Source organism: Brachionichthys hirsutus, chromosome 2 (assembly GCF_040956055.1).
Source record: "Brachionichthys hirsutus isolate HB-005 chromosome 2, CSIRO-AGI_Bhir_v1, whole genome shotgun sequence".
Taxonomy (NCBI): Eukaryota; Metazoa; Chordata; class Actinopteri; order Lophiiformes; family Brachionichthyidae; genus Brachionichthys; species Brachionichthys hirsutus.
This window is the reverse complement of record NC_090898.1, coordinates 38,746-65,831: the sequence shown is the minus strand read 5'-3', so window position 1 is coordinate 65,831 and position 27,086 is coordinate 38,746. Positions and strand designations below refer to the sequence as shown.

At 45.9% G+C, this 27,086-nt stretch overlaps 1 protein-coding gene across 1 annotated transcript in view; it reads left to right on the top strand.

Moving 5' to 3' along the window:
* Positions 1 to 26,775, top strand: part of LOC137902220 (DENN domain-containing protein 2D-like) — a 29,276-nt gene extending 2,501 nt beyond the window's left edge. The window contains exons 2-13 of the mRNA XM_068746296.1: positions 11,488 to 11,580; positions 14,975 to 15,147; positions 15,218 to 15,330; positions 15,428 to 15,497; positions 16,801 to 16,878; positions 20,841 to 20,981; positions 22,981 to 23,129; positions 24,382 to 24,553; positions 24,640 to 24,690; positions 24,789 to 24,870; positions 24,945 to 25,190; positions 26,532 to 26,775. Of these exons, the coding sequence (XP_068602397.1) occupies positions 11,488 to 11,580; positions 14,975 to 15,147; positions 15,218 to 15,330; positions 15,428 to 15,497; positions 16,801 to 16,878; positions 20,841 to 20,981; positions 22,981 to 23,129; positions 24,382 to 24,553; positions 24,640 to 24,690; positions 24,789 to 24,870; positions 24,945 to 25,190; positions 26,532 to 26,593 (1,430 nt within the window). The 3' untranslated portion in view covers positions 26,594 to 26,775. The remainder of the gene's footprint in view (positions 1 to 11,487; positions 11,581 to 14,974; positions 15,148 to 15,217; positions 15,331 to 15,427; positions 15,498 to 16,800; positions 16,879 to 20,840; positions 20,982 to 22,980; positions 23,130 to 24,381; positions 24,554 to 24,639; positions 24,691 to 24,788; positions 24,871 to 24,944; positions 25,191 to 26,531) is intronic.
* The last annotated feature ends 311 nt before the right edge of the window (positions 26,776 to 27,086 follow it).

The window sequence follows — 27,086 nt, the reverse complement described above, 5'->3', positions numbered from 1 at the left end:
CTGGCTCTAGAGATGAGGAGGGTGAGACGGGATGGTGCTGCCTGGCTCTAGCGATGAGGAGGGTGAGACGGGATGGTGCTGCCTGGCTCTAGCGATGAGGAGGGTGAGACGGGATGGTGCTGCCTGGCTCTAGAGATGAGGAGGGTGAGACGGGATGGTGCTGCCTGGCTCTAGAGATGAGGAGGGTGAGACGGGATGGTGCTGCCTGGCTCTAGAGATGAGGAGGGTGAGACGGGATGGTGCCGCCTGGCTCTAGAGATGAGGAGGGTGAGACGGGATGGTGCTGCCTGGCTCTAGAGATGAGGAGGGTGAGACGGGATGGTGCTGCCTGGCTCTAGAGATGAGGAGGGTGAGACGGGATGGTGCTGCCTGGCTCTAGAGATGAGGAGGGTGAGACGGGATGGTGCTGCCTGGCTCTAGAGATGAGGAGGGTGAGACGGGATGGTGCTGCCTGGCTCTAGAGATGAGGAGGGTGAGACGGGATGGTGCTGCCTGGCTCTAGAGATGAGGAGGGTGAGACGGGATGGTGCCGCCTGGCTCTAGAGATGAGGAGGGTGAGACGGGATGGTGCTGCCTGGCTCTAGAGATGAAGAGGGTGAGACGGGATGGTGCTGCCTGGCTCTAGAGATGAGGAGGGTGAGACGGGATGGTGCTGCCTGGCTCTAGAGATGAGGAGGGTGAGACGGGATGGTGCTGCCTGGCTCTAGCGATGAGGAGGGTGAGACGGGATGGTGCTGCCTGGCTCTAGCGATGAGGAGGGTGAGACGGGATGGTGCTGCCTGGCTCTAGAGATGAGGAGGGTGAGACGGGATGGTGCTGCCTGGCTCTAGAGATGAGGAGGGTGAGACGGGATGGTGCTGCCTGGCTCTAGAGATGAGGAGGGTGAGACGGGATGGTGCTGCCTGGCTCTAGAGATGAGTGGGGTGAGACAGGATGGTGCTGCCTGGCTCTAGAGATGAGGGGGGTGAGACAGGATGGTGCTGCCTGGCTCTAGAGATGAGGAGGGTGAGACAGGATGGTGCTGCCTGGCTCTAGAGATGAGGAGGGTGAGACGGGATGGTGCTGCCTGGCTCTAGAGATGAGGAGGGTGAGACGGGATGGTGCTGCCTGGCTCTAGAGATGAGGAGGGTGAGACAGGATGGTGCTGCCTGGCTCTAGAGATGAGGAGGGTGAGACAGGATGGTGCTGCCTGGCTCTAGAGATGAGGAGGGTGAGACGGGATGGTGCTGCCTGGCTCTAGAGATGAGTGGGGTGAGACAGGATGGTGCTGCCTGGCTCTAGAGATGAGGAGGGTGAGACGGGATGGTGCTGCCTGGCTCTAGCGATGAGGAGGGTGAGACGGGATGGTGCTGCCTGGCTCTAGAGATGAGGAGGGTGAGACAGGATGGTGCTGCCTGGCTCTAGAGATGAGTGGGGTGAGACAGGATGGTGCTGCCTGGCTCTAGAGATGAGTGGGGTGAGACAGGATGGTGCTGCCTGGCTCTAGAGATGAGGAGGGTGAGACGGGATGGTGCTGCCTGGCTCTAGAGATGAGTGGGGTGAGACAGGATGGTGCTGCCTGGCTCTAGAGATGAGGAGGGTTCCATTTCCTGGTGTAATGAATATCGCTTCCATTGCACAAGAACCTCCCATGTAACGCCTGAGGTCTCGCCTAATACCTGGCCTGTTCATTGTTTGTTATTCTGTTAGCTTGCTGTTGACAATGCTAACGAGCTAACTTGTTAGCTCGTTAGCATTGGCGATGGCAACCCCTCCTATGGGGAGGGTCCGACGTCAACTTTGTCGGACAGCCACGAAATTCGGGACAGACATGCGTCATGTCAGGGCAAAAAAAAAAAGTCTTATGGCCACGCCCCCAGACACACAGGAAGGCGGCCATATTGGATTGAAACTCCTGATGGCAGATGGCCATATAATCCAAATAACGATTTGACTAAACTGTGAGTTACTCATGCAGCTCAAATCTAAACACTTGCGAAGCACTCAGGACAAAAGCGGCGTGCGTCGGCGGGTCAGCTCAACGGCCTGTCGGCCGGCGAGGGCCTACAACGCCGCTTGCGGCTTTAATTTTAGATATGTTATTCTTGATATGTGTTGTACGGTGTCCTTGAGTGCAGAGAAAGGCGCCTTTTAAATAAAATGTATTATTAGGTTCCGAGAACGGAGGTTCAAGGAACCTATTGTTTTTTGAGAAATTATTTTTATTATTCTTTTTAAATGGCTTTTTGAGGCACTTCCCGGGCACTTAGAAGTGTCAAAACCATATAGGAGTGTCACATCTGGTGTCTAGTTTCTAAATCTGGAATCTGATTGGAATTGGATATGGCTTGGGGGCTCCATAGCGCCACCTGAAGTCGGCTTTTCTCCGAAAAGGCACTCGGATCGTCGTGAAATCCGAGTACGTCGTACCTCTGGGGGTCCCGGGACTAGTAAATATTTTTGAGATTTTATACGCAAACAGGAAGTCAGCCATCTTGGACGGCGTGCGAAAATTTGAAATGTACGAACGCATTTTTGAGGACTTTAGGATCGACGAAAACCCACGAAACTTTACGCGCGGGTTCGCAACGGTAGTTACGAGGATTTGATTGTGTAATTTTAACGTTACGTCTTGTATTGGCTCTTTGGCGCCCCCTTGAATTTTTTTCCCTTGTAGCATAGCTTTGACCCCCTCAACATACGCGAAAACTCTTGAAAATCGGTCGGGAGACGGACATCGGCCAACTCGACCTGCTCGTAGAGCGATTGCTCTCGGCGTGTTTCTGGGGCTCCAGAGCGCCCCCTAACGCAACGGAAGCCGGGCGTTACGACACGTCACCTAGCTAGCGCCGCTCCCATGTAACGAGCGTTACAACACATCACCTAGCTAGCGTCGCTCCCATGTAACGAGCGTTATGACACGTCACCTAGCTAGCGTGGCTCCCAGACAGAGCCATTTTGGTGCCCTAGGCGAGATCATGATTTTGCCCCCCCCATAATGGCAAACATAATATATATAAAACATTAATAACAACAGCCATATGACGGACCTTAAAAGTTTAATTATTCTTCAAAACGACTAGCACACGCTATACAATACAAATAATAATTAAATAATAATAAAATAAAATAAGGGCGGCTCGGTGGCGCAGTGGTAAGCACTGTTGCCTCACAGCGAGATGGTCGCAGGTTCGTCTCCGGCTTGTGGCCATTCTGTGAGGAGTTTGCATGTTCTCCCCGTGCCTGCGTGGGTTCCCTCCGGGTTCTCCGGCTTCCTCCCACCTCCAAAGACATGCAGCCTAGGCTGATTGGTGACCCTAAATTGTCCGTAGGTGTGTGTGTGTGTGGCTGGTTGTCTGTCTCTGTGTTGCCCTGCGATGAACTGGCGGCTTGTCCAGGGTGTCCCCTGCCTCTCGCCCATTGACTGCTGGGATTGGCTCCAGCTTGGCCCGTGACCCGATAGCGGAATAAGCGGTGAGGAAATGAAAATGAAATAAAATAAACAGAAATAAAACAGAGTTACTGTTCAGATTAAGAGAAAATTAAAAGTCCTGACAGCTTCCACACAAACAATGCAAAACAGATACAGAGCAAATACTTTAGCCATGATAGCTTACATTTAAAATGTTACACGTCTGGACTTCCTTGCAGCAAAGGCATCGATGGTATCATCAAATGATACCTGTCTTGAAAGCTCATGATTTATGCTTACTAAAGCAAGTCCATTGAGCCGCTCTTGTGACATCGTGGATCTCAGGTAAGTTTTTATAAGCTTTAGTTTGGAGAAGCTCCTCTCTGCAGCAGCAACTGTCACTGGAGTAGTGAGAGCAATTCTCACGGCCACCCATGTTAGGATAAATCTCCTTCAGTTTCTTCTCCTGTATGAAACTGAGAAGTTCCAAGGTGGTCATTTTGGGTTTTGGCAAATCTGGGAATGATTGCAACTCCAGTGCCAGTTCCTGTTCATCCAGGTCGGACTGCCCATTCCAGCTCAGGGCACTGCTCAGGCTCTCACACGGCTTTTCCAGTTCTTCCTTGGGCAGCTGAGGGAAGTTGACAAGCACACTGAACCTTTTATCGACTTCACCCATTGTCTGTGATCTTTCCCTTAGTGACACAATGCAGACATACCACCATATTGAAAAAGGAAATCTCCATTTTCCTCAGTGCATCAGTCAGTTCCCCCTCAGGAGCCTCATAGGAGAACTGTCTCAGTTTTGCACAGTCTCTTCTGAAAAGAATAGAAATGGAAAGCCATTATTGTCATGGCATAGTAGCTACACAATGAGATGAGGAGTGCAGCTCCGTCTGGTGTCTAATAACAACTTAAAATACAAAGGATAACGGAACATTCAAGTATTTGCAGGATAATTTAAAGTTTAAAGTGAACAGTGCATGCAGAGAGATTGACCAGTATTTAGCATATATTAATAGTATACGTTTGTTATTGCACGTTTGTTATTGCACATAGTGAGTCGGTGTGTGTTTAATCCTGATTGGTGTTCAGAGCGCTGATGGCTCTCGGGGAAAAAACTGTCCCTGAGTCTGTTGGTCCTGCTCTTGTGCAACCTGTAGCGCCGTCCGGAGGGCAACGGGTTGAACAAGGTGTGTCCAGGGTTCTGCTTAAGAACAGCTTCAACATTCATCTCCTCACACATTTCTTTGGCAGATGCTTGTGCAGAAGCAAATCCAGTGTCTCTGTAGCTGGTAAGAGAGGCTTCAGTTTTCTCCAGGAGATCAACTGCAACATCCGTCTGCATCGTCTCAGACTGCAATAACTTGTTGACATGCTGAATTTCTGTCAGGATGTCATCCCGTATCACAGTACAGACAGAGAAACGGTATGATGCAACCTCACAGCTAAAGACTGTGCCTCAATTTTTATCACCGGATTTTGCAGCCTGGTATCTCACAGCCTGTACACTGTTGATCCGACTTTCCCACCGAGTATCTGACCAGGATTTCAGTGTCGTGTGGACATGTGTTCTTAAGATGGACCATCTCTGAGTGGAGGCAGAAAATAGTGTGAAAAGCTTCTGCAGGTAGCCAAAGTAACCACTGGCATCTGCAGAGCTTTATGCCCATCAGCTCCCACCAGATTTACTGTGCGTGCACTGCATGGCACAAATAAAGCTCGATTTATTATGCTGTGTTCTTCTGGCATGTACGCACATCACTGAACAGAAAGAAGTAGAGAATATCTGTAAAGACAGATCAGCCACGGTATAATGGCATTCTACCGTCGTATGGAGAGGGAAACTGTTCCAGCTTCGACGCTGCACACGGAGATGACGCATTCAAAGGCGTCGGAGAACCATGGTGTGTTCACGAACATGGGACATGTGACAGCTCACGTCAGAACGAACAATTATCGGCTGAAAACGCGTCTGAGCCATGCAACGCCAAACTAATAGTATGGGCTTTCTAACATACGTTTATTAGTTTATTATTAAACTTTTTTTTTTTTTTTTTTTTTTAAATATATATATATATATTTTCGAGGCTTGGAGTGGCGCCCCCTCCAGCTGTTGGCGCACTAGGCGACCGCCTAGCTCGCCTATGCCTACACGTCACCTAGCTAGCGTAGCTGAGGGTACGTCCCACGAGGAGGAAACCACGGGGACACGCTGGAGAGACTATGACCCTTGGCTGGCCTGGGAGCGTTTATTAGAATAGAATAGGATAGAATCGAAAGCCTTTATTGTCCTTGTATAGTGGCTACACGGTGAGATTAGGAACGCTGCTCCGTCCGGTGCTTAATAACAACATAAAGTTCAGTAATAACAGAAAATTCAAATAATGAAAACGCAGACTAAAACGACACGAATTTAAAGTGATCAAACAGTGCAGGCAGAGAGATTGTCCAGTACTTTGCATATAGTAGTAGTATACATTCGTTATTGTACATGGTGAGTTGTTGTCCTGTTTAGTACACATAGTGAGTAGTTGTCCTATTTAGTACACATGGTGAGTAGTTCTATTGTTTAGTACACATAGTAAGTAGTTGTCCTGTTTAGTGCACATGGTGAGTAGTTGTCCTGTTTAGTACACATGGTGAGTAGTTCTATTGTTTAGTACACATGGTGAGTAGTTCTATTGTTTAGTACACATAGTGAGTAGTTGTCCTGTTTAGTACACATAGTGAGTAGTTCTATTGTTTAGTACACATAGTGAGTAGTTGTCCTGTTTAGTACACATAGTGAGTAGTTCTATTGTTTAGTACACATAGTGAGTAGTTGTCCTGTTTAGTACACATGGTGAGTAGTTCTATTGTTTAGTACACATAGTGAGTAGTTGTCCTGTTTAGTACACATGGTGAGTAGTTATATAGTTTAGTACACATAGTGAGTAGTTCTATTGTTTAGTACACATAGTGAGTAGTTATATTGTTTAGTACACATGGTGAGTAGTTCTATTGTTTAGTACACATTGTGAGTAGTTCTATTGTTTAGTACACATTGTGAGTAGTTCTATTGTTTAGTACACATAGTGAGTAGTTATATTGTTTAGTACACATAGTGAGTAGTTCTATTGTTTAGTACACATGGTGAGTAGTTCTATTGTTTAGTACACATAGTGAGTAGTTGTCCTGTTTAGTACACATGGTGAGTAGTTCTATTGTTTAGTACACATGGTGAGTAGTTCTATTGTTTAGTACACATGGTGAGTAGTTCTATTGTTTAGTACACATAGTGAGTAGTTCTATTGTTTAGTACACATAGTGAGTAGTTGTCCTGTTTAGTCCTGGTCTCGGTATAAAACTGTCCCTGAGTCTGTTGGTCCTGCTCTTGTTCAACCTGTAGCGCCATCCGGAGGGCAACAGGTTGAACAAGGTGTGTCCAGGGTGGGAGGAGTCTCTGACGATGTTTGTAGCTCTGCTGAGGTAGCGAGAGCCGGAGATACAGTCCAGGGGGGGGGCAGAGAGCAGCCGGTGATACAGTCCAGGGGGGGGGGCAGAGAGCAGCCGGTGATACAGTCCAGGGGGGGGGGCAGAGAGCAGCCGGTGATACAGTCCGGGGGGGGGGGGGGGCAGAGAGCAGCCGGTGATACAGTCCAGGGGGGGGGGGGCAGAGAGCAGCCGGTGATACAGTCCAGGGGGGGGGGGGCAGAGAGCAGCCGGTGATACAGTCCGGGGGGGGCAGAGAGCAGCCGGTGATACAGTCCAGGGGGGGCAGAGAGCAGCCGGTGATACAGTCCGGGGGGGGCAGAGAGCAGCCGGTGATACAGTCCGGGGGGGGGGCAGAGAGCAGCCGGTGATACAGTCCAGGGGGGGCAGAGAGCAGCCGGTGATACAGTCCAGGGGGGGCAGAGAGCAGCCGGTGGACAGGTCCACCGGGACAGGTCGTCGGTGATGTGGACGCCCAGGAACCCGAATGAGGGGACCCCCTCCACGCCACCAGCCCCCCATGATGGTCAGTGGAGCCGGGTCTGGGCTGCGCTTCCAGAAGTCCATGATGAGTTCCTTAGTTTTCGTGGTGTCACTGGTGCCACCAGTTTACCAACCTCATCTCTGTACGCCGACTCGTCTCCCCCGAGATGAGCCCGACCACGGTGGTGTCATCAGAGAACCTGATGATGGCGTTGGAGGGATCCGTGCAGTCGTAGGTGTACAGAGAGTACAGGAGCGGACTCAGTACACATCCTTGTGGGGAGTGACGGTGGGGGAGAGGTGGGAGCCGAGTCTGACCCTCTGGGTGCGGTCAGACAGGAAGTCCTTAATCCAGGTGCAGATGGAGGTGGAGAGTTTAACCGTTAAAATGTCCTGAATGTCCTGAACGCCGAACTGCAATCCACAAAAAGCATCCTCACGTAGTGCCCCCGGTGGTCCAGGTGACTCGGTGCAGTGTGAAGCGCTGTGGCGATGGCATCATCAGTAGAGCGGTTTGTTCTGTAGGTGAATTGGTTGGGGGGGGGGGGTGTCTTTGATGTGGTTTACCATCAGCCTCTCAAAGCACTTCATGATCACAGGCGTGAGAGCAACAGGCCTGTGATCATTCAGGCTGTCGATGGCCGACTTCTTGGGGACCGGGATGATGACTTCAGGCAGGGGGGGGCGATGGACTGTGACAGGGAGCGGTTGAAGATGGTGGTGAAGACCCCGGTCAGTACAGTGTCTGTATATTCCTGCGGGTTGTCGCTGTCAAAAACGTCCCAGTGAGTAGTGGAGAAACAGTCCTGTAGCTGAGGGAGAGCGTCCTCAGGCCACGTTGTTATTGTCTTTATTTGTGGCTTTGTTCTCTGCCAGAGGGGGGGTGTATGCGGGGGTGAGGCGCAGGCAGAGATGGTCTGATCCAGCCAGGTGGGGGAGGGGGGCGGCCCTGTAAGCGTGCTGAATGAATCAATCAATAAACACGATCCAGCTCAATTTATTATGTCCTGTACTGTGTGTGTGTGTGAACTGAGTTTCCCCCTTTTGCTACCCTTTCTGACAGAGCTGTTTGAGACAGACGTCCTGCAGCATCTGTTTGAGACAGACATGAGGGACGCTGTCCTGCAGCATCTGTGTGAGACAGGAATGAGGGACGCTGTCCTGCAGCATCTGTGTGAGACAGGAATGAGGGACGCTGTCCTGCAGCATCTGTTAGAGACAGAAATGAGGGACGCTGTCCTGCAGCATCTGTTTGAGACAGGAATGAGGGACGCTGTCCTGCAGCATCTGTGTGAGACAGAAATGAGGGACGCTGTCCTGCAGCATCTGTTTGAGACAGAAATGAGGGACGCTGTCCTGCAGCATCTGTTTGAGACAGAAATGAGGGACGCTGTCCTGCAGCATCTGTGTGAGACAGAAATGAGGGACGCTGTCCTGCAGCGTCTGTTTGCTATTTTGACCAAAGACTGGCTCAGGTATTTCATATATGTGCCTGAGAACTGTGTTAACTTTTGGAAAAAGATTATAATATGGGATCTTTAAATGTTTGTTGATATCGTGATAATATCGTGACCATGATATTTTTTTGCCCTCGATAATCGTGAAGAGAAAATCTGATATTGTGACAGCCCTAATGCGGAATTGACTCAGCTATAAGACTACGCTTGTAGAAAACTGTATTTTCTAACAATTATATACAGTAGTCCCTCATTTTCCGCGGGGGTTACGTTCCAAAAACAACCCGCAATAAGTGAAATCCGCAATGTAGTGATCTTTATTTTTTTTTAGTTATTATACATGTACATAAATGTTTTAGGGCTGTAAAACCCCTCACCACACACTTTATACACGTTTAACAGTCAGGCATTAATCTAAATAGATTGTTTCAGTATTATAGAATGAAACAAAGAAAAGAACTATATAAAATCAATGCATTATTATTATAATTTCTTTGTGTTGCTGCATTCGATTAACATGGGGAACTTTGGCCATTGCCACAGCAACACCGTAAAAACAATGACATGGTTACGATTGGGTTTTTTGATCGGAACCACATGAGGGAATTTTCAGGCAAATTTCAGCTGCCCAATTTTGAAACACATAAAATAATAAATCTTTCTTTGTCGAGGGTTGACTCGCTGCGCTCGTCAACTTGTCGTCTTCTGCGTTGCACAAGCAATAGCCCCTTACGCCTAGAATAGGCGCTCGGGCCTAATAAAGAATTTTTGCAAAAACAATATAACTTTTTATCTGAGTGCGCGATTATTACACAAAATACATTTTCGGAATGGTATTGACGAGGGCTACGCGTCTGTGTGTGTGTGTGTTATTTAGTATCTGTGTGTGTGGGCGTGAGTGTGTTGGTCGCACACTCACTCGGTTTGACTCGCTGGGCTTGTCAACTCGTGTTTGTGGGTGTCTGTGTTGTTTAGTGTCTGTGTGTGTGCTGTTGAGTGTCGGTGTGTGTGGGCCTGAGTGTGTTGGTCATCGTCAACAGCATTGCAAAGTTGAATGTCAAGGGTCAACTTGTCGTCTTGTGCGTTGCAAAAGCAAAAGCCCCTTACGCCTAGAATAGGCGCTCGGGCCTAATTAAAGCCGCAAGCGGCGTTGTAGGCCCTCGCCGGCCGACAGGCCGTTGAGCTGACCCGCCGACGCACGCCGCTTTTGTCCTGAGTGCTTCACAAGTGTTTAGATTTGAGCTGCATTAGTAGCTCACAGTTCAGTCAAATTATTATTTGGATTATATGGCCATCTGCCATCAGGAGTTTTTAAGTTTCAATCCAATATGGCCGCCTTCCTGTGTGTCTGGGGGCGTGGCCATAATAAAAACATGTTTTTGCCCTGACTTGACGCATGTCTGTACCGAATTTCGTTGCTGTCCGACAAAGTTGGCGTCGGACCCCTCCCCATAGAAGGGGTTGCCATCGCCATGGCAACAGTGTAAAAAAATGCAGCCTGGGTGTCATTGCCTTTTCAACCGGCATGTGTGTGAGAATGTATGTGGCAAATTTGGGACGTTTCCATGCTAATATGCCATTTTCATAAGATTGGTGATTGTTTTGTGTCGCACTCATTTGATTAACATGGGGAATGCCGGCCATTGATCGGGACCACATGAGGAAATGTTCTGGTAAATTTCAATCATTTCTGGCAAACTATCTTTTAAATTTGGTGAAACGCCCGAGGAGGAGTTCGTTCAAATGCACCGTCAACAATAACCTGACTCAGCAGTTTTTAAGTTTCAATCCAATATGGCCACCTTCCTGTGTGTCTGGGGGCGTGGCCATAATTTGTAATTTTTTTTTGCCCTGACATGACGCATGTCTGTACCGAATTTTGTGGCTGGCTGATAAAGTTGCCGTTGGACCCCTCCTCATAGGCGCAATGCATTTTGATTTTTGTAGGTGGCGCTGGCGTGCCACTTTTTCATGCCCAATTTTGAAACGCATAAAATAATAAATTTTTTGCCAGTTCTGAGCTTGGTTCAAAATTTGGTGAGTTTTCGATTATGGGAAAGGGGTCAAATTGCCGTTTAAACAGCAGAATAAAGAATAAACAATATAGCTTTTTTTTAGTATTATTACTACACAAAATACATTTTCGGAATGGTCTCGACATTTAGGGCTACGCGTCTGTGTGTGTGTTGTTTTGTGTCGGGGTGTGTGGGCGTGAATGTGTTGGTCGTCGTCAACAGCATGGCAAAGTTGAATGCCGAGGGTTGACGAGCTGCGCTTTGGTGGTAAGATAGAGATCTCCACCCTAAATGATTGTGTCAAATTCCATAAACATCGGTCAATATTCAACCGAGATATTGAGATAAAATGTTTGAAGCTCCATTGACTGCAATGTTAGCAAATATTTCAAAGTGATCCAGAATCTAGGACCCCATCTGGATAATTACCCAAATTTAATCATCTGTTCCTAATGACATTCCCGACATTTCCTGAAAATTTTGGCGGCAAATACATAACCTCCTTGGCGGAGGTAATAAAGACTCTCCCTCTCCACCTGCAGACTCCTGAAGTAAGCGCAGCACAGCGAGGGAGTGGGTGTAACAATGGCCTTTACACTAGCAGCAGAAGGTAGCACTGTGTGAAGGGTCCAGTGTTGAGCAGCTGCTGGTTCTGTTTTGTTTGCAGCCATCCCGTCGCCTGAAGATGAATGCGGAAGACAAGGTGCCCTCCAGAGGTTGAGTGCCATGTGGTCGTCCTTCCGCAGAGGCAAAAGAGATAGTGAGTATTACGAGACCACATGAAGTAAAATTATGCTTTTTATTCACTGCTGTTATTTCCCAGTCAGACCACATTGTGGTCAGTCTGGGTGATGGTCTTCTCTGCCTCCTCGTGAAGACCCTTGTGCTGTGGCTGTTTAGTCACGTTTTAAGGGTTAAATTTCATCTGAGTTTCTTGACAGGTGTGACATACTAACCTTTACAGGTGTGACCTTGTGGCCAGCAGGCGTTAGCAGCTACTTTTGTCTAAGGTTCAGAATCTCTTTAGAGAGGATAAAGACCAAACTCGTAGAAGTATCGAAATCATTTAGACCTACCGTATTGGCGCGAATATAATACGACCCCGGATATAATACGACCCCCTCTTTTTCACGTCTCAAGTTTGAAAAAATACTTTTTGAACACCAAATTCAAATTTTATACAGAAAATGATTGCAGTACATCTGAAACAAATTATTATAACAATATATTCGAGAGAAAAAGGATGTTATTTTGCCTCATTCAAATCATGCAAAAACTCTCACATCTTAATATCTGAACATTTAAATATGTGTGCAATCACATTTGTAAATGAATGGCTTCTGGTTTTTAAAATGTAAATAAACCAATCTAATGTGATAAAACAACAAAATTGCAATAACTGCATGAACCATCAAAGTGAAGTCTAACTGTAACTGTGGTCTTGAAACAAATTGGTTGGGAGACACCGGGGAGATCGTTGTTCTTCAGCGCCTCCGGGGTTAACTTCCAGACTTCATGCTGGGGAGGGAGGCTGAAGCGCAGCAACACAAGATGGACGCCGGCCAGACGTGCTGAATCACTGAAGCTGTATTTTACTTGCACTGTGAAACAAAACTCATTTTCCTCCTTTCGCTCGCATATCTCTGTCTCCTCCTTCTCTCTCTCTCTCTCTCTCTTTCTCACTCACTCGCTCCCGGGGGGAGGGGCGCACGCCCCCAGCTGGACGCGCGCACACACACATCCACACAGACGCATCTCACAACATATGAATAAGGAAAACATTACAATAAAATAATGACAGGCATTCGCTTAGGCCTGGGGAGTACAGTTCATTTGCTGGAACGATCTCTGGCGCCATCTAGCGTTCAGAATGGGTATAATGTCTAGACCCCGAATATTACACGACCCGACTTTTTCAGCCTAATTTCAATGCAAAAAACACCGTGTTATATTCGGGCCAGTACAGTATTATTAATTACCCTCGCCGAAACGGAGGCGAGGGTATTGCAATTGGGTGCGTTTGTCTGTTTGTCTGTTTGTTTGTCTGTCCGAGCGCATAACTCAAAAACTAGTAACCCAATCGACTTGGAATTTTTACACAAGCAAGGTTCTGTCCGTGGCTCGGTCCTCCCCGAGAATGGCGTTGATCCGGATTTGGATCCAGATTCTAGAATTATTTTTACCCTCGCCGAAGAGGAGGCGAGGGTATTGCAATTGGGTGCGTTTGTTTGTCTGTCTGTCTGTCTGTTTGTTTGTTTGCTTGTTTGTTTGTCTGTCCGAGCGCATAACTCAAAAACTAGTAACCCAATCGACTTGAAACTTTTACACAAGCAAGGTTCTGTCTGGGGCTTGGTCCTCCCCGAGAATGGCGTTGATCCGGATCTGGATCCAGATTCTAGAATTATTTTTACATCTGGAATTGTGCCTGTGCTGTAAACTGCCACTTTAAGAGGGAGGGAGACGAATGGCATGATGGGAAAAAGAGTCCAGAAGGAGTCTTGTAGTACGTTCCGGAGCAGCAAGCTAGAGCAGGTTTGGCCCCTCTGATCCGGAAGCCCTGTTTACTGTCTCACAAGATCCAATAGTCTTTTGGAGGCGGAGTCTGCAGTCTCTGATTGTCGTTTTCTAGTTTTCATTGTAGTTCCTACCCGCCGCACTTTTAGATTGAGAGTTCCTCTCAGGTTTTAACCCCCATCCCTGTCAAAAAACATTGCTTGTCTCCAGGAAGTAAATGATTTCTGGCTTTTTTTACAATCAGTAATGTCTGCAGGTCCACCTGATCTTTAAATTTTAGTATTGGTTTTTAAAAAAGCCTGCATATGACTACACCATTAATGCTTACATGTACATTATAATTTGAATTAAATTTCCAAATAACACAATATTTGTTTTGTATTTGTCCAGTGACAATTTGTTTTTATCAAACCCTCATGTCAATTTTCTAAATTCCTGTTTGATTAATTAATTCATTATTTAATTAAATTCATTTTTATTGGGAACCCAAGACTCATAGTGGGCAACCATCTGTCTGGACCGGCTGGGTTGAGAAAGAGAGAGAAACAGGTAGAAAGACAGAGATGAAATGACAGAGAGGGAGCGACAAGAACAAAGAGGGTGATAGAGAGTGAGAGACAGCGAGACAGAGGGCAGGCTAAAACAAAATGAATTTTCACTACATCCAGAGATTCTTAACATACAAGCTGCTGAGCGAACCACTGACTAAAGAGCGGCTATATACAATTTTAAATGCTAATGCTAGCAATAAGGATATCCAATTTGATGTCCGTGCTGCAGGAGGCAATTTGGGATTAAAACAAATCCCAGTTTTGAGAGCATGTAATGCATGAGACCAAGGAAAAGCATGCAGTATGAGAGTGAGAACATATTACAAGAACATATGGGATGAGAAAGAGAGAAGCATGTTAGAGCAAACACGAATGATTGGCCTCATGACATTAGAGAGAGAGAGAGGGGAGGGGCTTGCCACTGAAATACTGTGCTGGAAAAGAGTGCAGAATTACTGGCTCACCATGCATGGACACTGAAACACAAGGAAAGGAAAGTGAACACGGGGGGAGACGGAGTAGACAAAAACAAAATGTAACATAGAAGCTGCTGAACAAGGTACTGGCGAAAGAGCTGAGATAAAACTACAAATGCTAATGCTAGCGATATGAGCATCAGTGAGAGAGAGAGAGATTACTGACATATATTTATAACATGAATAATCAGATAGAGAGGGAGGAGCTCCAATAGCAGGCCAGCATTTTGGGACCGCAGGGTTGTAGTGGGGCAATATGGAACAATCAGCGCCGCAAGGTAAGGAGGGGCCTGGCTGGTGAGGGCTTTAAAAATGAGCAAAATGATTTTATTTTTAATTCATGCTCGTTAGGAAGGAAGCGAATGCAGAGATGCCAGAACAGGTTACATTTTTTGGGCCAAGAACCAGAACCTCAGATTTATTTAGATTTAATAACAGGAAGTTCTTGGTCATTCAGGAGTTAATGTCCTGAAGGCACGTCTGAAGTCTCACTAACATGCAACAACGCAAACATTGCTCCTCACAAACACTTACTTCTCTTCTTAGTCTAGCCTTAACTACCAGTCATAAACATTCATGTTCAATTGCAACATATTTCTCCTTTTCTGCACAGGAGTCAAAGGCTCTGAGCCAATAGAAACTGGTGGTCTGGTGCCAGACAAGACGTCCCGGCAGCCGCGCTACGTCAGTGGTCAGTACTTCTTTGAGTATCTGGTGGTGGTAAGCCTGAAGGAAGCCAAGGCAAGCAGCAGTTATGAGCCTGAGATCACCTACCAGTTTCCCAAGGTCGGTGAAATGATGAACTGCAAATGGATATTGTATTAAAACTATGCTGACAAAAACGTGTGTGTTTCAGAGAGATGGGATGGTGAGATTTCAAAAAGAAAAAGAGGAGAAAACGCTCAAGGCAATCACGCTGTTTTGTTTCCCTGAGGCCATAAACTGGACGCCTTTGACACAGTACCCCAGGTAGGACTGCTTCTGGCAGGTGACTTGTAGTTATGATGGACTTCCTTGTCAGTGTGCATCCCTATTGTTGAGATTATTTCTTTTTATTCTTTTCCAGTGAAACTTTCTCCTTTGTTCTGACTGAGATTGATGGTAGTAGGAGAAATGGATACTGCAGGAGGTTGCTGGTAATTTTGCCGATTTGAAGATGCCTTCTGTGTGTCGTCTTTTCTAATGTCCTTCAGGCGATCAAGGCTTTATTATAGAGTTATTGGCAAGGAATTCTTGTGTGACAGGCTCCCTCAGACAGTGTGTAAAACGATTCAAAGATAAAGACATAAGACTAATTAATATACTATAGACACTGAAGAACCATGAGGAATCTGACGCTGCTGAGTTTCTTCTGGTTGGTGTATCGGGTAATCTGTTGTTCTTCATATCTCTTCTTAGAACCAACAATCACTTCCTTGGTTTGGCTCATGTGTAGAAGGTGGTTATTGTAGATCTCTTGTGTCAGTTACTTTGATGTACTGTCTGACTGAAGCTCGATTAAACGAGGGAGAAAATCACCTGATTTCTTTCTGAACTAGAGAAGCACTCACAGAGCGCAGACCTCCGCCGAGCAGCTCATTAGTAATAATAATAATAATGCATTGGTTTTGTAGAGCGCTTTTCTGGACACTCAAAGATGCTTTACTTTGTGCATTATTCATCCACTCCTTACCTGGTGGGGGTGAAGCTTCTATCGTAGCCACAGCTGCCCTGGGGCAGACTGACAGAAGCGAGGCTGCCAATTTGCACCATCGGCCCTCCTGACCACCACCGACATTCTGGATCCAATCCAAATAAAATCGGTGGTGATATTGAGGCCCCCACCCAACATGATTGTGTCAAATTCCATAAACATCAGAGTAGATGGAGTAGAAAAAGTCTTCAGTCAAACGTGAATCAGTCCAGTTTATTCGTCGTTTCATTTAAACTGAACGTGACAATGAGTTTACTGGACTCACCTAGCCCCCCCTACCACCAATATGTAATCAATATGCTGTCATAGTCCAGCACTGGTGGCTCAACATCATGACACACTGAGCTCCTCCCCCTCACTCTGATTATTCATGTTATAAATCTCTCTTTTTGTTGTGATCTGGCGCTATATAAATGAAACTGAATTGAATTGATATTCTCCAACTCACAAAGCAAGCGACTGGATTTTGCATCATGAATGTACAACCCAAAAAAGATCTGCAGCAACTGTGTAGCTATTTTATGTCTGTGTGGTTTTCATCTTCATCTTTTTAAGCGTTGTCTGAGGTGGGGGGGGGGGGGGGCGATGACTCAAGAACTTCATTGCCAGCAGAACCAGAACTGCTCATTGTCATTGTTGTGCACATGATGATAAAGCCTTGATGACCATGTGGCAGAACAGTCTTATTGTATACCTGTGTCACGTTGTGCGTTATCCATCGAATGCTGACTGCTGTTCATCTGCAGCCTCGGGGAAAAGGCCCTCGGCTGCCTGAGGCTTACTGCATCATCAGCACACTGGCTTGCTTCGGCCTCTTCTCGAAGGTGAGCTGAGGATTCTGTCAAATCCGCCTTCCAAATATTCAGTGGTGTATCCATGTAGCCTTGCATCGCCAACGCATTCTCTTCTGCTGTCTGTTTACAGAAGTGTTGCCTAGCAATAGAAATGCACGGCAAGCGATAATTCCTTTGTTCTGTTTGACATATACTACTTGAAAAACTACTTTAACTCTTTGAGTGCCATTAACATCTAAAGACGTTTTTTGAAACCCAAACATTCACTGACAACCATGAAGTTGAAATCTGCTTCTCTTCAACGGCCAATAACTCCAGAATGAAAAATGGTAGGAACGCACTTTTTTTTTTCTGGTGAGACAGGATTTTAATCTTTCGTAGTCATAGTAAATAATATTCTGTGGGGCTTGGAAAATCAGAGGAAAATGCACACAAATTGCGGCAATCAGTGAGTTGAAAATGCGCTGGCACTCAATGAGTTAATATTAAAATGATCATTTCATGTTCTCCCATCATTAGGCCCGGGCGCCTACCTAGGCGTAATTAGGCCCGAGCGCTTATCCTAGGCGTAATTAGGCCCGAGCGCTTATCCTAGGCGTAATTAGGCCCGAGCGCTTATCCTAGGCGTAATTAGGCCCGAGCGCTTATCCTAGGCGTAATTAGGCCCGAGCGCCTATCCTAGGCGTAATTAGGCCCGAGCGCCTATCCTAGGCGTAATTAGGCCCGAGCGCCTATCCTAGGCGTAATTAGGCCCGAGCGCCTATCCTAGGCGTAATTAGGCCCGAGCGCCTATCCTAGGCGTAATTAGGCCCGAGCGCCTATCCTAGGCGTAATTAGGCCCGAGCGCCTATCCTAGGCGTAATTAGGCCCGAGCGCTTATCCTAGGCGTAATTAGGCCCGAGCGCCTACCTAGGCGTAATTAGGCCCGAGCGCCTATCCCAGGCGTAATTAGGCCCGAGCGCCTATCCTAGGCGTAATTAGGCCCGAGCGCCTATCCCAGGCGTAATTAGGCCCGAGCACCTATCCTAGGCGTAATTAGGCCCGAGCGCCTATCCTAGGCGTAATTAGGCCCGAGCGCCTATCCTAGGCGTAATTAGGCCCGAGCGCCTATCCCAGGCGTAATTAGGCCCGAGCGCCTATCCTAGGCGTAATTAGGCCCGAGCGCCTATCCTAGGCGTAAGGGGCTATTGCTTTTGCAACGCAGAAGACAAGTTGACGAGCGCAGCTCGTCAACCCTCGGCATCCAACTTTGCCATGCTGTTGAGGACGACCAACACACTCACGCACACACACACCGACACTCAACAGCACACACACACACCCCGACACTAAACAACACAGACACACAGACACAGACACACACACACAAACACGAGTTGACGAGCGAAGCTCGTCAACTCGTGTTTGTGTGCCCCCACAGACGCGTAGCCCTCATCGAGACCATTCCGAAAATGTATTTTGTGTAGAAATCGCACACTCAGAAAAAAAGTTATATTGTTTTTGCAAAAATTCTTTATTTTCTTCTTTATTCTTTGTTCTGCTGTTTAAACGGCAATTTGACCCCCTGAACATGCTCGAAAAGTCACCAAACTTTGAACCAAGCTCAGAACCGGCGAAAAATTAATTCTTTTATGTGTTTCAAAATTGGGCATGAAAAAGTGGCGCGTCAGCGCCACCTACAAAAATCACAATGCATTGTGCCTATGGGGGGTCCGACGCCAACTTTGTCGGACAGCCACGAAATTTGGTACACACATGCGTCAAGTCAGGGCAAAAAAATAAAAATATTATGGACACGCCCCCAGACAGCGTTTGCACACACACACTCCAATCAAAACCAGATTTTAAACACTTATTGACCCTTCCTACCTGGACACTTTAAAAGGGAAACTTTGACAATCGGCCTTACAGCGCCCCCTACAGAACAAGAACAAAAATTGGATGGGAAGTAAAAAAATACTTTGCCAGAAATGATTGAAATTTTCCAGAAAATTCCCTCATGTGGTCCCGATCAAAAAACACGATCGTAACCATGTTGTTGTTTTTACGCTGTTGCCGTGGCGATGGCAACCCCTTCTATGGGGAGGGGTCCGATGCCAACTTTGTCGGACAGCCACAAAATTCGGTACAGACATGCGTCATGTCAGGGCAAAAAAAATAAATATTATGGCCACGCCCCCAGACACACAGGAAGGCGGCCATATTGGATTGAAACTTAAAAACCCCTGATGGCAGAATGCCATATAATCCAAATAACGATTTGACTAAACTGTGAGCTACTCATGCAGCTCAAATCTAAACACTTGCGAAGCACTCAGGACAAAAGCGGCGTGCGTCGGCGGGTCAGCTCAACGGCCTGTCGGCCGGCGAGGGCCTGCAACGCCGCTTGCGGCTTTAATTGTTACTACTTTTCTAAATGATGAAAAACTGTTGGTGAACCTGACAGGGTGCTGCAGTAAATGTCACTGGGTTGTAATGAATGAGAAAACATTTTTTAACTCCTATATTCACGGTCCGTTCTGGATAAGAATCCTGACTTGAAGACATTTATATATTGAATATGGCGGTGACAGGAAAATTACATACAGGTGCTATCCGAGTTGCAACCTGCGCAATTTACGACCACCCGTACCACCCGCATTTGTTACCGGGCCGCACAGAAACAATCAATAATTTGTATAATGCCCGTTGTATTGATTATTAGTCTCACTCACAGGTGTTTTAATTTGAAAAACGACTGGATTTTCTTCACCATAACAATCGCCCGTGAATCTTTGACAGTGTGATACGTTGCTCATAAAAATAAGCCTGTAAATGAGCGAAAATGAGTAAAAAGCTTCTTTACTAATGGAGGAGGAAGACAACAAGCCGACGACCTCCATGAAAAGAAAGTTTCTTGTAACAGTTGAACTTCAAATATCGGTTCATCAACAGGTGGCTCACGCACCACGTCCGCCCTGCAAGCTAGAAAACGAGGCAGCGAAGCCTTCTAGATCTAGACTGATTTGACACATAATGACCACGATTAAAATGAGAATTGTATTTAATTACCCCGACTCTGCAGAAAAATTGCCCCGCATGAAACTGGTCCATGGCGGGAAAAAGGTTGGGAACAACTGATGTACAGTAAAGTATATCCCTTGTGTCGGCCATTTTGGACTTGTCCGACTTAGGTCCAATCCAACTTGGGTAGCCGGAACCGAACTCGGTCGTAACTCAGATAGTACCAGTATTTGTTGCCAAATACCGCAAGAGAGTAAAGCAGTTCTGAGAAATCAGCTGAACGGTCAGAACGGGGTCCTAGACATCACAAATGCGCTAGCAGGCATCCAACGCCATGCTGCGTTCGTGACCATGCACGGAGGGTTTCACCCTCAGGTCGTACACCAGGTCGAGGATTAGTGCGCGTCAGGGTCACAGTCCAGAATTCAGAATTAACAATCTAAAGTCCAAGGGTATATCGCGACTATCTTTTTAGTATACCTGCATTTTCTGAATGACATCATTGGTGCGGATGCTGGTGGCGAGGATCAGCGAGGCGATTTGCTGCTCATTCCTGGCACACAGCTTGATGTCACCCATGTAAAGCAGGAAGCTTTTCTTAAAAACAGTCAGAAACACAGCAACGTTTTTATTCCATATGTGGAATGTCTGCGTGTGCGTGTGTGTGTGTGTGACAGTCCTGTGTTCTGCCCTGGCAGGACACAGGACTGTCACACACACACACACACACACACACAAGCGGCGGGAGATCTTGATGGCCATTCATGAGAATAAGAAATAATAAGACTTAATGCTGTGGATCATACATTTGCATAATGGCGATGGTCGTCACACCTGCTTTATTCGAATACATCAACCACATTTACATTTTCTTAAGAGCGTCACCTCACACACCCACTGCTTGAGAACATTGCATCTTTTAGTGCATTTTCTAACCTTTTTTTTGGAGCTTTTGTGACTGGTCGCTCTTCCTTGGTGATCGTGTGCAGATCTTCGACGAGGTGGAGAAGCGGCGGGAGATCTCGATGGCCATGATCTACCCATTCATGCAGAAGCTGAGGGAGGCTCCCTTCCCTTCTCCAGGAAACACCGTGGAGATTAAGAGCTTCATTCCTGAGTCAGGCACTGAGGTCAGAGCAGATCTCTGCAGTCATCATAAAAATACGAATGAAAACAAGCTGATCAATCAGAGATTGCAGACCCTCGCCTCCAAGTGGCCTATCTCGCAATGTTAAAGAATCCTTTAAAAAGTTCTAGAATCTGGATCCAGATCCGGATCAACCTTTTAATTACAGTCCTCGGTTCAGTAACGTCAAGTAATATTTTTGTCTCCTGCATACTACAAGACACCTTCTGGACTCTTTTTCCCATCATGCCATTCGTGTCCCTCCCTCTTAAAGTGACACTCCCATGTTACAGCACAGGCACAATTCCAGATGTAAAAATAATTCTAGAATCCGGATCAACGCCATTCTCGGGGAGGACCGAGCCACGGACAGAACCTTGCTTGTGTAAAAATTTCAAGGTGATTGGGTTACTAGTTTGAGTTATGCGCTCGGACAGACAAACAGACAAACAAACAAACAAACAAACAAACAGACCCAATTGCAATACCCTCGCCTCCCCTTCGGCGAGGGTAACAATCATGAAGCAATCCAATATAGAGAGACCTGGATTATTTGGGAATCCCTTATAATGTACACGGGTATGAAATTTGGTATGTAAAAACTTAGTACAGTAACTTCCACACCACCCACCCTCATATCCACGAGGGATTGGTTCTACAACGTCCTGCGAATGTGAAAGTGATGCACCCTTAAAAATCACCCCTAACACCCATATACCCTACAAAAAATGCCCAATTACCCCTTTCATGGTCTTATTTCACAATAATATTGCATAATATGTAAATATGCATGTATTATAACAATTCAAAAGAGTACTTGGCATTATAATTACATGCAGCATCAAGTAAAAATATATAAAACTTCATTACATACACTGGTTATATTCATCCATGTTTTCACTTCCATTCAACCTTTATTTATCCAGGCAAAGCCGATCGAGAATCGATTCTCATTCACGACGATGACCTGGAGATGTTTCTTTGTCATTTAACACAAGAACATAGAAACTCCACAAGGAAATGAATTGAACACAGAACCTTCTTGCAGTGGTGCTACAGCGTTGCACGCTGCGCCACCGTGCTGTCTGGTGATTCTGCACACTGTTAGGCTCGCAGAAGGATTAGCTTTCGATGTGGCGGATCCCATTCTTGCCTGATCACACACGCCTGGCTGGTGCCGTGTGTCTGAACCTGCCCACACTTTGGCTCAACTTCAGCAAATTCTCTCATCGTGTTTTGACAGCGCGCTGTCACTCGTGCCGGCCACCGTTTCTGCTGCATTCACTGCGACCTGCCTTCTGTGTCAAAGGGCACATGTGGATTTAGGCCTGTTTAAAGATGTTGTTAATGATGTCTCTAAACAGGGCTGCATTAATTGATTGCTTTATTTTGACAGTCATGCCAGTAATCCAATAAGAAATGTGCACAGTAGTAAAACATAAAAAAGAAGATAAGATAAAAAGAACAAAATTCACTGAAGTGAACATCACCTTTTTTGAAGTGCATTTTTGACATTGCACTTGTAACTGCTTCTCTAGACAAGATCAAAAAAAGTGTATTTAAGTGCAAAAAAAGCACAATAATATGAATAAAGATAAAACAAAAGCACAAACCTCATTACATTGATTCAGGCAGCGTCTTGTGCATGTGATTTGCGTAACTCCGTGTTTTCCTTTATTTTCCATGTTGCCATCCGCACCTCATTTATGTTTATTTATTGTGTTGTCAGAAGAAGAACGTGCACTGTGTGTGTTACAGAAACAGCCACGCCAGTGAAACACGGTGCAGTGAAAAGGTTTTAGGATTGAAATACCGTATGGCCACGACTTTTAGAAATCCAGTCATACTTTCTAAACTTGGAAAAAGCAGGTCATCAAAAATTCTCCGACTCACACGCATCCCTCTTTGTAAAGCGAACAAGGCTCACAATCAGAGAAAGCTCTGGGGAGAGCTTGAAGTTGCTGATGGAAAGTTGACTGATGACATTGTTGACTCTCCACCAGATCATTCGTCTCACCCGGCCGTTGGACTCCTGGCTGGAACATGTCAACTTCACCGTGCTCTTCAAATGCCTGACAGTCGAGGAGGTGCTACAGGTGTTTGCTGCCGCTGTACTTGAGAGACGAATCGTTTTCATTGCAGATGAACTTGGGTATTACACACTCACCTGTACAAAAGTATCTGCATATTACGATGAAGGGAAAGGCTAGAGAGCTGGTGGACATGATGATGAGGAGGAAGGTTGATGTGTTGTGTGTCCGGAAGACCAGGAGGAAAGGAAGCAAGGCTAGAAGCTGAGGAGCAGGATTGAAGTTGTTTATAACGGAGGAGAGGAAAGAGGAATGGAGGAGTTATCTTGAAGGAGGAGTTGGTGCAGAGTGTTCTAGAGGAGAAGGAGAAGTTCTTACGCTCCACAGGTAGGAGGTGAGTTAGGGTTAGGGTTAGGTTAGAAGGACAGATGCCGGTGGACTTTACCAAAAGGAGGGACATGGCAGTAGTTGACACTTATTTCCAGAAGAGACTAGAACATAGGGTGACCTACAAGAGTACGCAGGTGGACGACAGAGAGTGTAGATGGAGCAGTTTAAAGCTCACATATTCTGGAGTTAACGCAGTTCTCAGACCCTTGTAAGAACCAGAAAGACAATCAGAGACTGCAGACCCCGCCTCCAAAAGACTATTGGATCTTGTGAGACAGTAAACAGGGCTTCCGGATCAGAGGGGCCAAACCTGCTCTAGCTTGCTGCTCCGGAACAGGGATAGATACGACAACTGTAACATATATGAAACTAGAATGAACTATGAGTGTTCACACCAAATTTGAAGTCTCTAGCTCCAAAATTGAGGTCAGGATGGACTCCTGCCGATTTTAGAAAAAAATTAGCTCTCAGATCCGGATTGTGATCCGGATCCGGCCGAAATTAGTCCTGGTCATAGCCCTTTAAGGAGTACTTATGTGTGATTCTTTTCAGATCCATACCGCCATATGTTTTGAAGAAATTAAGAAAAATGTCAAAACGTGCCCTATTTTGCAATGTTAAAGAATCCTTTAAAAACTTCTAGAATCTGGATCCAGATCCGGATCAACGCCATTCTCGGGGAGGACCGAGCTACGGACAGAACCTTGCTTGTGTAAAAATTTCAAGTCGATTGGGTTACTAGTTTTTGAGTTATGCGCTCGGACAGACAAACAGACAGACCCAATTGCAATACCCTTGCCTCCCCTCCGGCGAGGGTAAAAGCAAATGATCAGTGTCCTCTCTAGGACATCTAGGACATCTTGATTTTCACCTTGTACGTACATCATTAGTTGTAGAAAATATTCAGGAAGTTACACCTAATGTCATAAAGTTACTCCTATTATCGGACTTCATAAGACAGCTTGTGTTCTGATGTCCCTGCAGCACATTATCTCAGATCGTTCATGCAGTAGCAGCTCTCCTGTACCCCTTCACATGGCAGCACACACTTATCCCCATTGTTCCCGAGATCTTGATGGATGTGGTGATGGCACCGACACCTTACCTGCTGGGGGTAGAGAAACGACTACTGGGCCTCGTCACCGACCACAGTGACGTGAGTTTAAACCGGCGACCGCAAGGAAAGACGAACCCCAAGGTGGGACTCTTACCATGGCCTTTTCCTCTTTCTTTCCATCAAAGCTGCTGCTGGTTGACCTTTCTGAGGATAAAAAAGGGACGTTCCTTGTGTCAGTAAGTATGTCCAAAAAAAGGTTTGAATGTATAATCTTTCCATTATTCAATACTAAAACATTTGTGTCCATTAAAAGTATAAAATCTGCCATTTCTAGTTTGGAGACGAGCGATCTGTCTTGCCTCATAAGCTTCAGACAGAAATATTAGAAGCACTAAGCCACAGACATCAAGCTCCATGTAAGTAAGCCTCAATCCGCAACAGGTTCAGAAGCCCACTTCCACAATCCCCAGTGTTCTGTGCTTTCTTTCAGCGGCGGAGGAGCTGAACAGGGTCGTGTCCGAGGCATTCCTGCATTTCTTTGTCAAAACTGTTGGCCATTATTCCCATTATGTGAAACATGGAGATGCCGGAGAGCAGGGAGTGTTTGAAAACAGACGTTTTTACAAGGCCATTGAGTCAAAGTCCACTCGACACTTTGTCAAGAAATTCATCCAGACGCAGATGTTTGACCTGTTCATCCAGGGAGTGGAGCAGCATCAGTCTGGACCACAGCAAGGTGAAGACACGCAAGGTCTATGCGGAAGTGACAACAGCATCTGCAACACTTCTCGACACAAAGTCTCTGATTTTTGTAATTCTACGTAAATTAGAAAAGGTTGCTCTAGAGATTTGCTTTTTGTGGGTGAGAAAGGACAGATCCTGATCGAAGTTCACTCCCGGGTTTCTTCTCTGGAAGAAACCCGGGAGTGAACTTTGATGTTTGAATCGATAACATGTGATGCTTGACGGATCTGATGGTCGAAGCTGTCAGAGGTCACACGGAGATGCAACAATGGGTACACAAAGAATTCCCTCTTCTGACACAATTTGTAATAAGTGAAATGTCATTAAAAAGCTCGTGAAATCATTACTAGCTCGGTTTATGGGAATATATGGTTGAACCGAGGTTTGGCTCTGCGTTAGCCTGCTACAGTGTTGAATAGAAACCTGGGTCTGTTCCTACTGATTAATGCTTAGTAGGCTGCTTCAGAATGGAGGAACACAACTGCCACAATTAAAAATAAATGGGGGCGGGGGAAACTAAAATAACAGGGTGGGAGAGAGTTATTCAAATTAAGTGTGTCTCTGAGTTTAACTGTTCTCCTATTGGTTGATCAACACGGCTTGCACGCAGGGCTCCAGCGATGGACGAACAACTTGCCCACCGTCACCAGAACTTGTGACTTGAATATTTAGTTGCTCAACAACTTCACACAAGTCCCTGTAAACTCAGAGACTCAGCAAACTATCAGCAGTATCCCATAACGAGTGGAGACCCCTCGAGGGTGTATAGTTACTGCTTGAGAGTCGCGTGGCGATTTCCTCTTGTGGCTGTTACCTGGACTACCTCGTCGATTTCTGCACCCACATGTCGATCAACCCAATACACACTTAAGACCCGCCCCCTCATTTCATTGTGCTGCATTTTTAGTCTGTAGCATGAAAAAAGAAATAAGAGTAGAGTGTTTATTTATTTATTGATATTTAATTATCTTCATATATTTATTTTCGTATTTATTTCCATATATATTTGACATTTTTGAGTCTTGTTTTATATTTTTGTATTTATATTATCTGTTTTTTATTTATTTATGTATATATATTAATTTCGTTTTTCCCCCCATTTATATTTATTTTTAATTGTGGCAGTTCTCCGTACTTTAGCAGGGCGAGGGGCCGCCAGAGTAATAGAGACTCATCTAATTTGGTTGAGCAACATTTCCACGTTTTGTGTTTCTCTAGAATTCATGTGATTCTATTTTCAAGTAACAAGAAACAAGTAAAATAATAATTATCTTGCTTGTTGAAAAATGTCTATTACAGACACTGAAAAATTGTCCTGTTTGGTGTCTTGCAGGAATATTTCACAGAAAGATCATTGAATACCAACAGAAGAAGAAAATGGCGAAGAAACGCTAGCTCCAAGTCTTGGTCTCGTAGCAAGGGGTACATAGGACAGGTTGTAAATGTGAACGTAGCATAGATTATCTCGTATCAATTTGCTTTTCAATTGTGATGTGTGAATTATTGTATGAATAGAGCTGCTCTAATTTCTGAAACACTGGCAGAGTGATGAGGGAGAATGGAAAATCATTCCAAATAAAAACGTTTTGATTTTTACATCTCTGCAGTGATTTTTAAGGCAACCAGGCCTCTAGATGTTTTGCTTTGGAATTCAAATCGGACAGCTGTGAGCACCACTCTAGAATGACGGGCTCCTGAAACCAACCCTTGGCTGATGTTGAAGTCTGCTTGGGACCGTGGTCCCCTTGGAATGTCCAATAACACCAGGGTCAGCCGTGGTGAATAACTTGGACTTGCTGCCTGAATTCATCTTAACTCTAACCCTGATGTGGATTCAGACCTCAACAGAACACCATTGGGACTCTGCTGCTACTCTGTGGAGACTGGC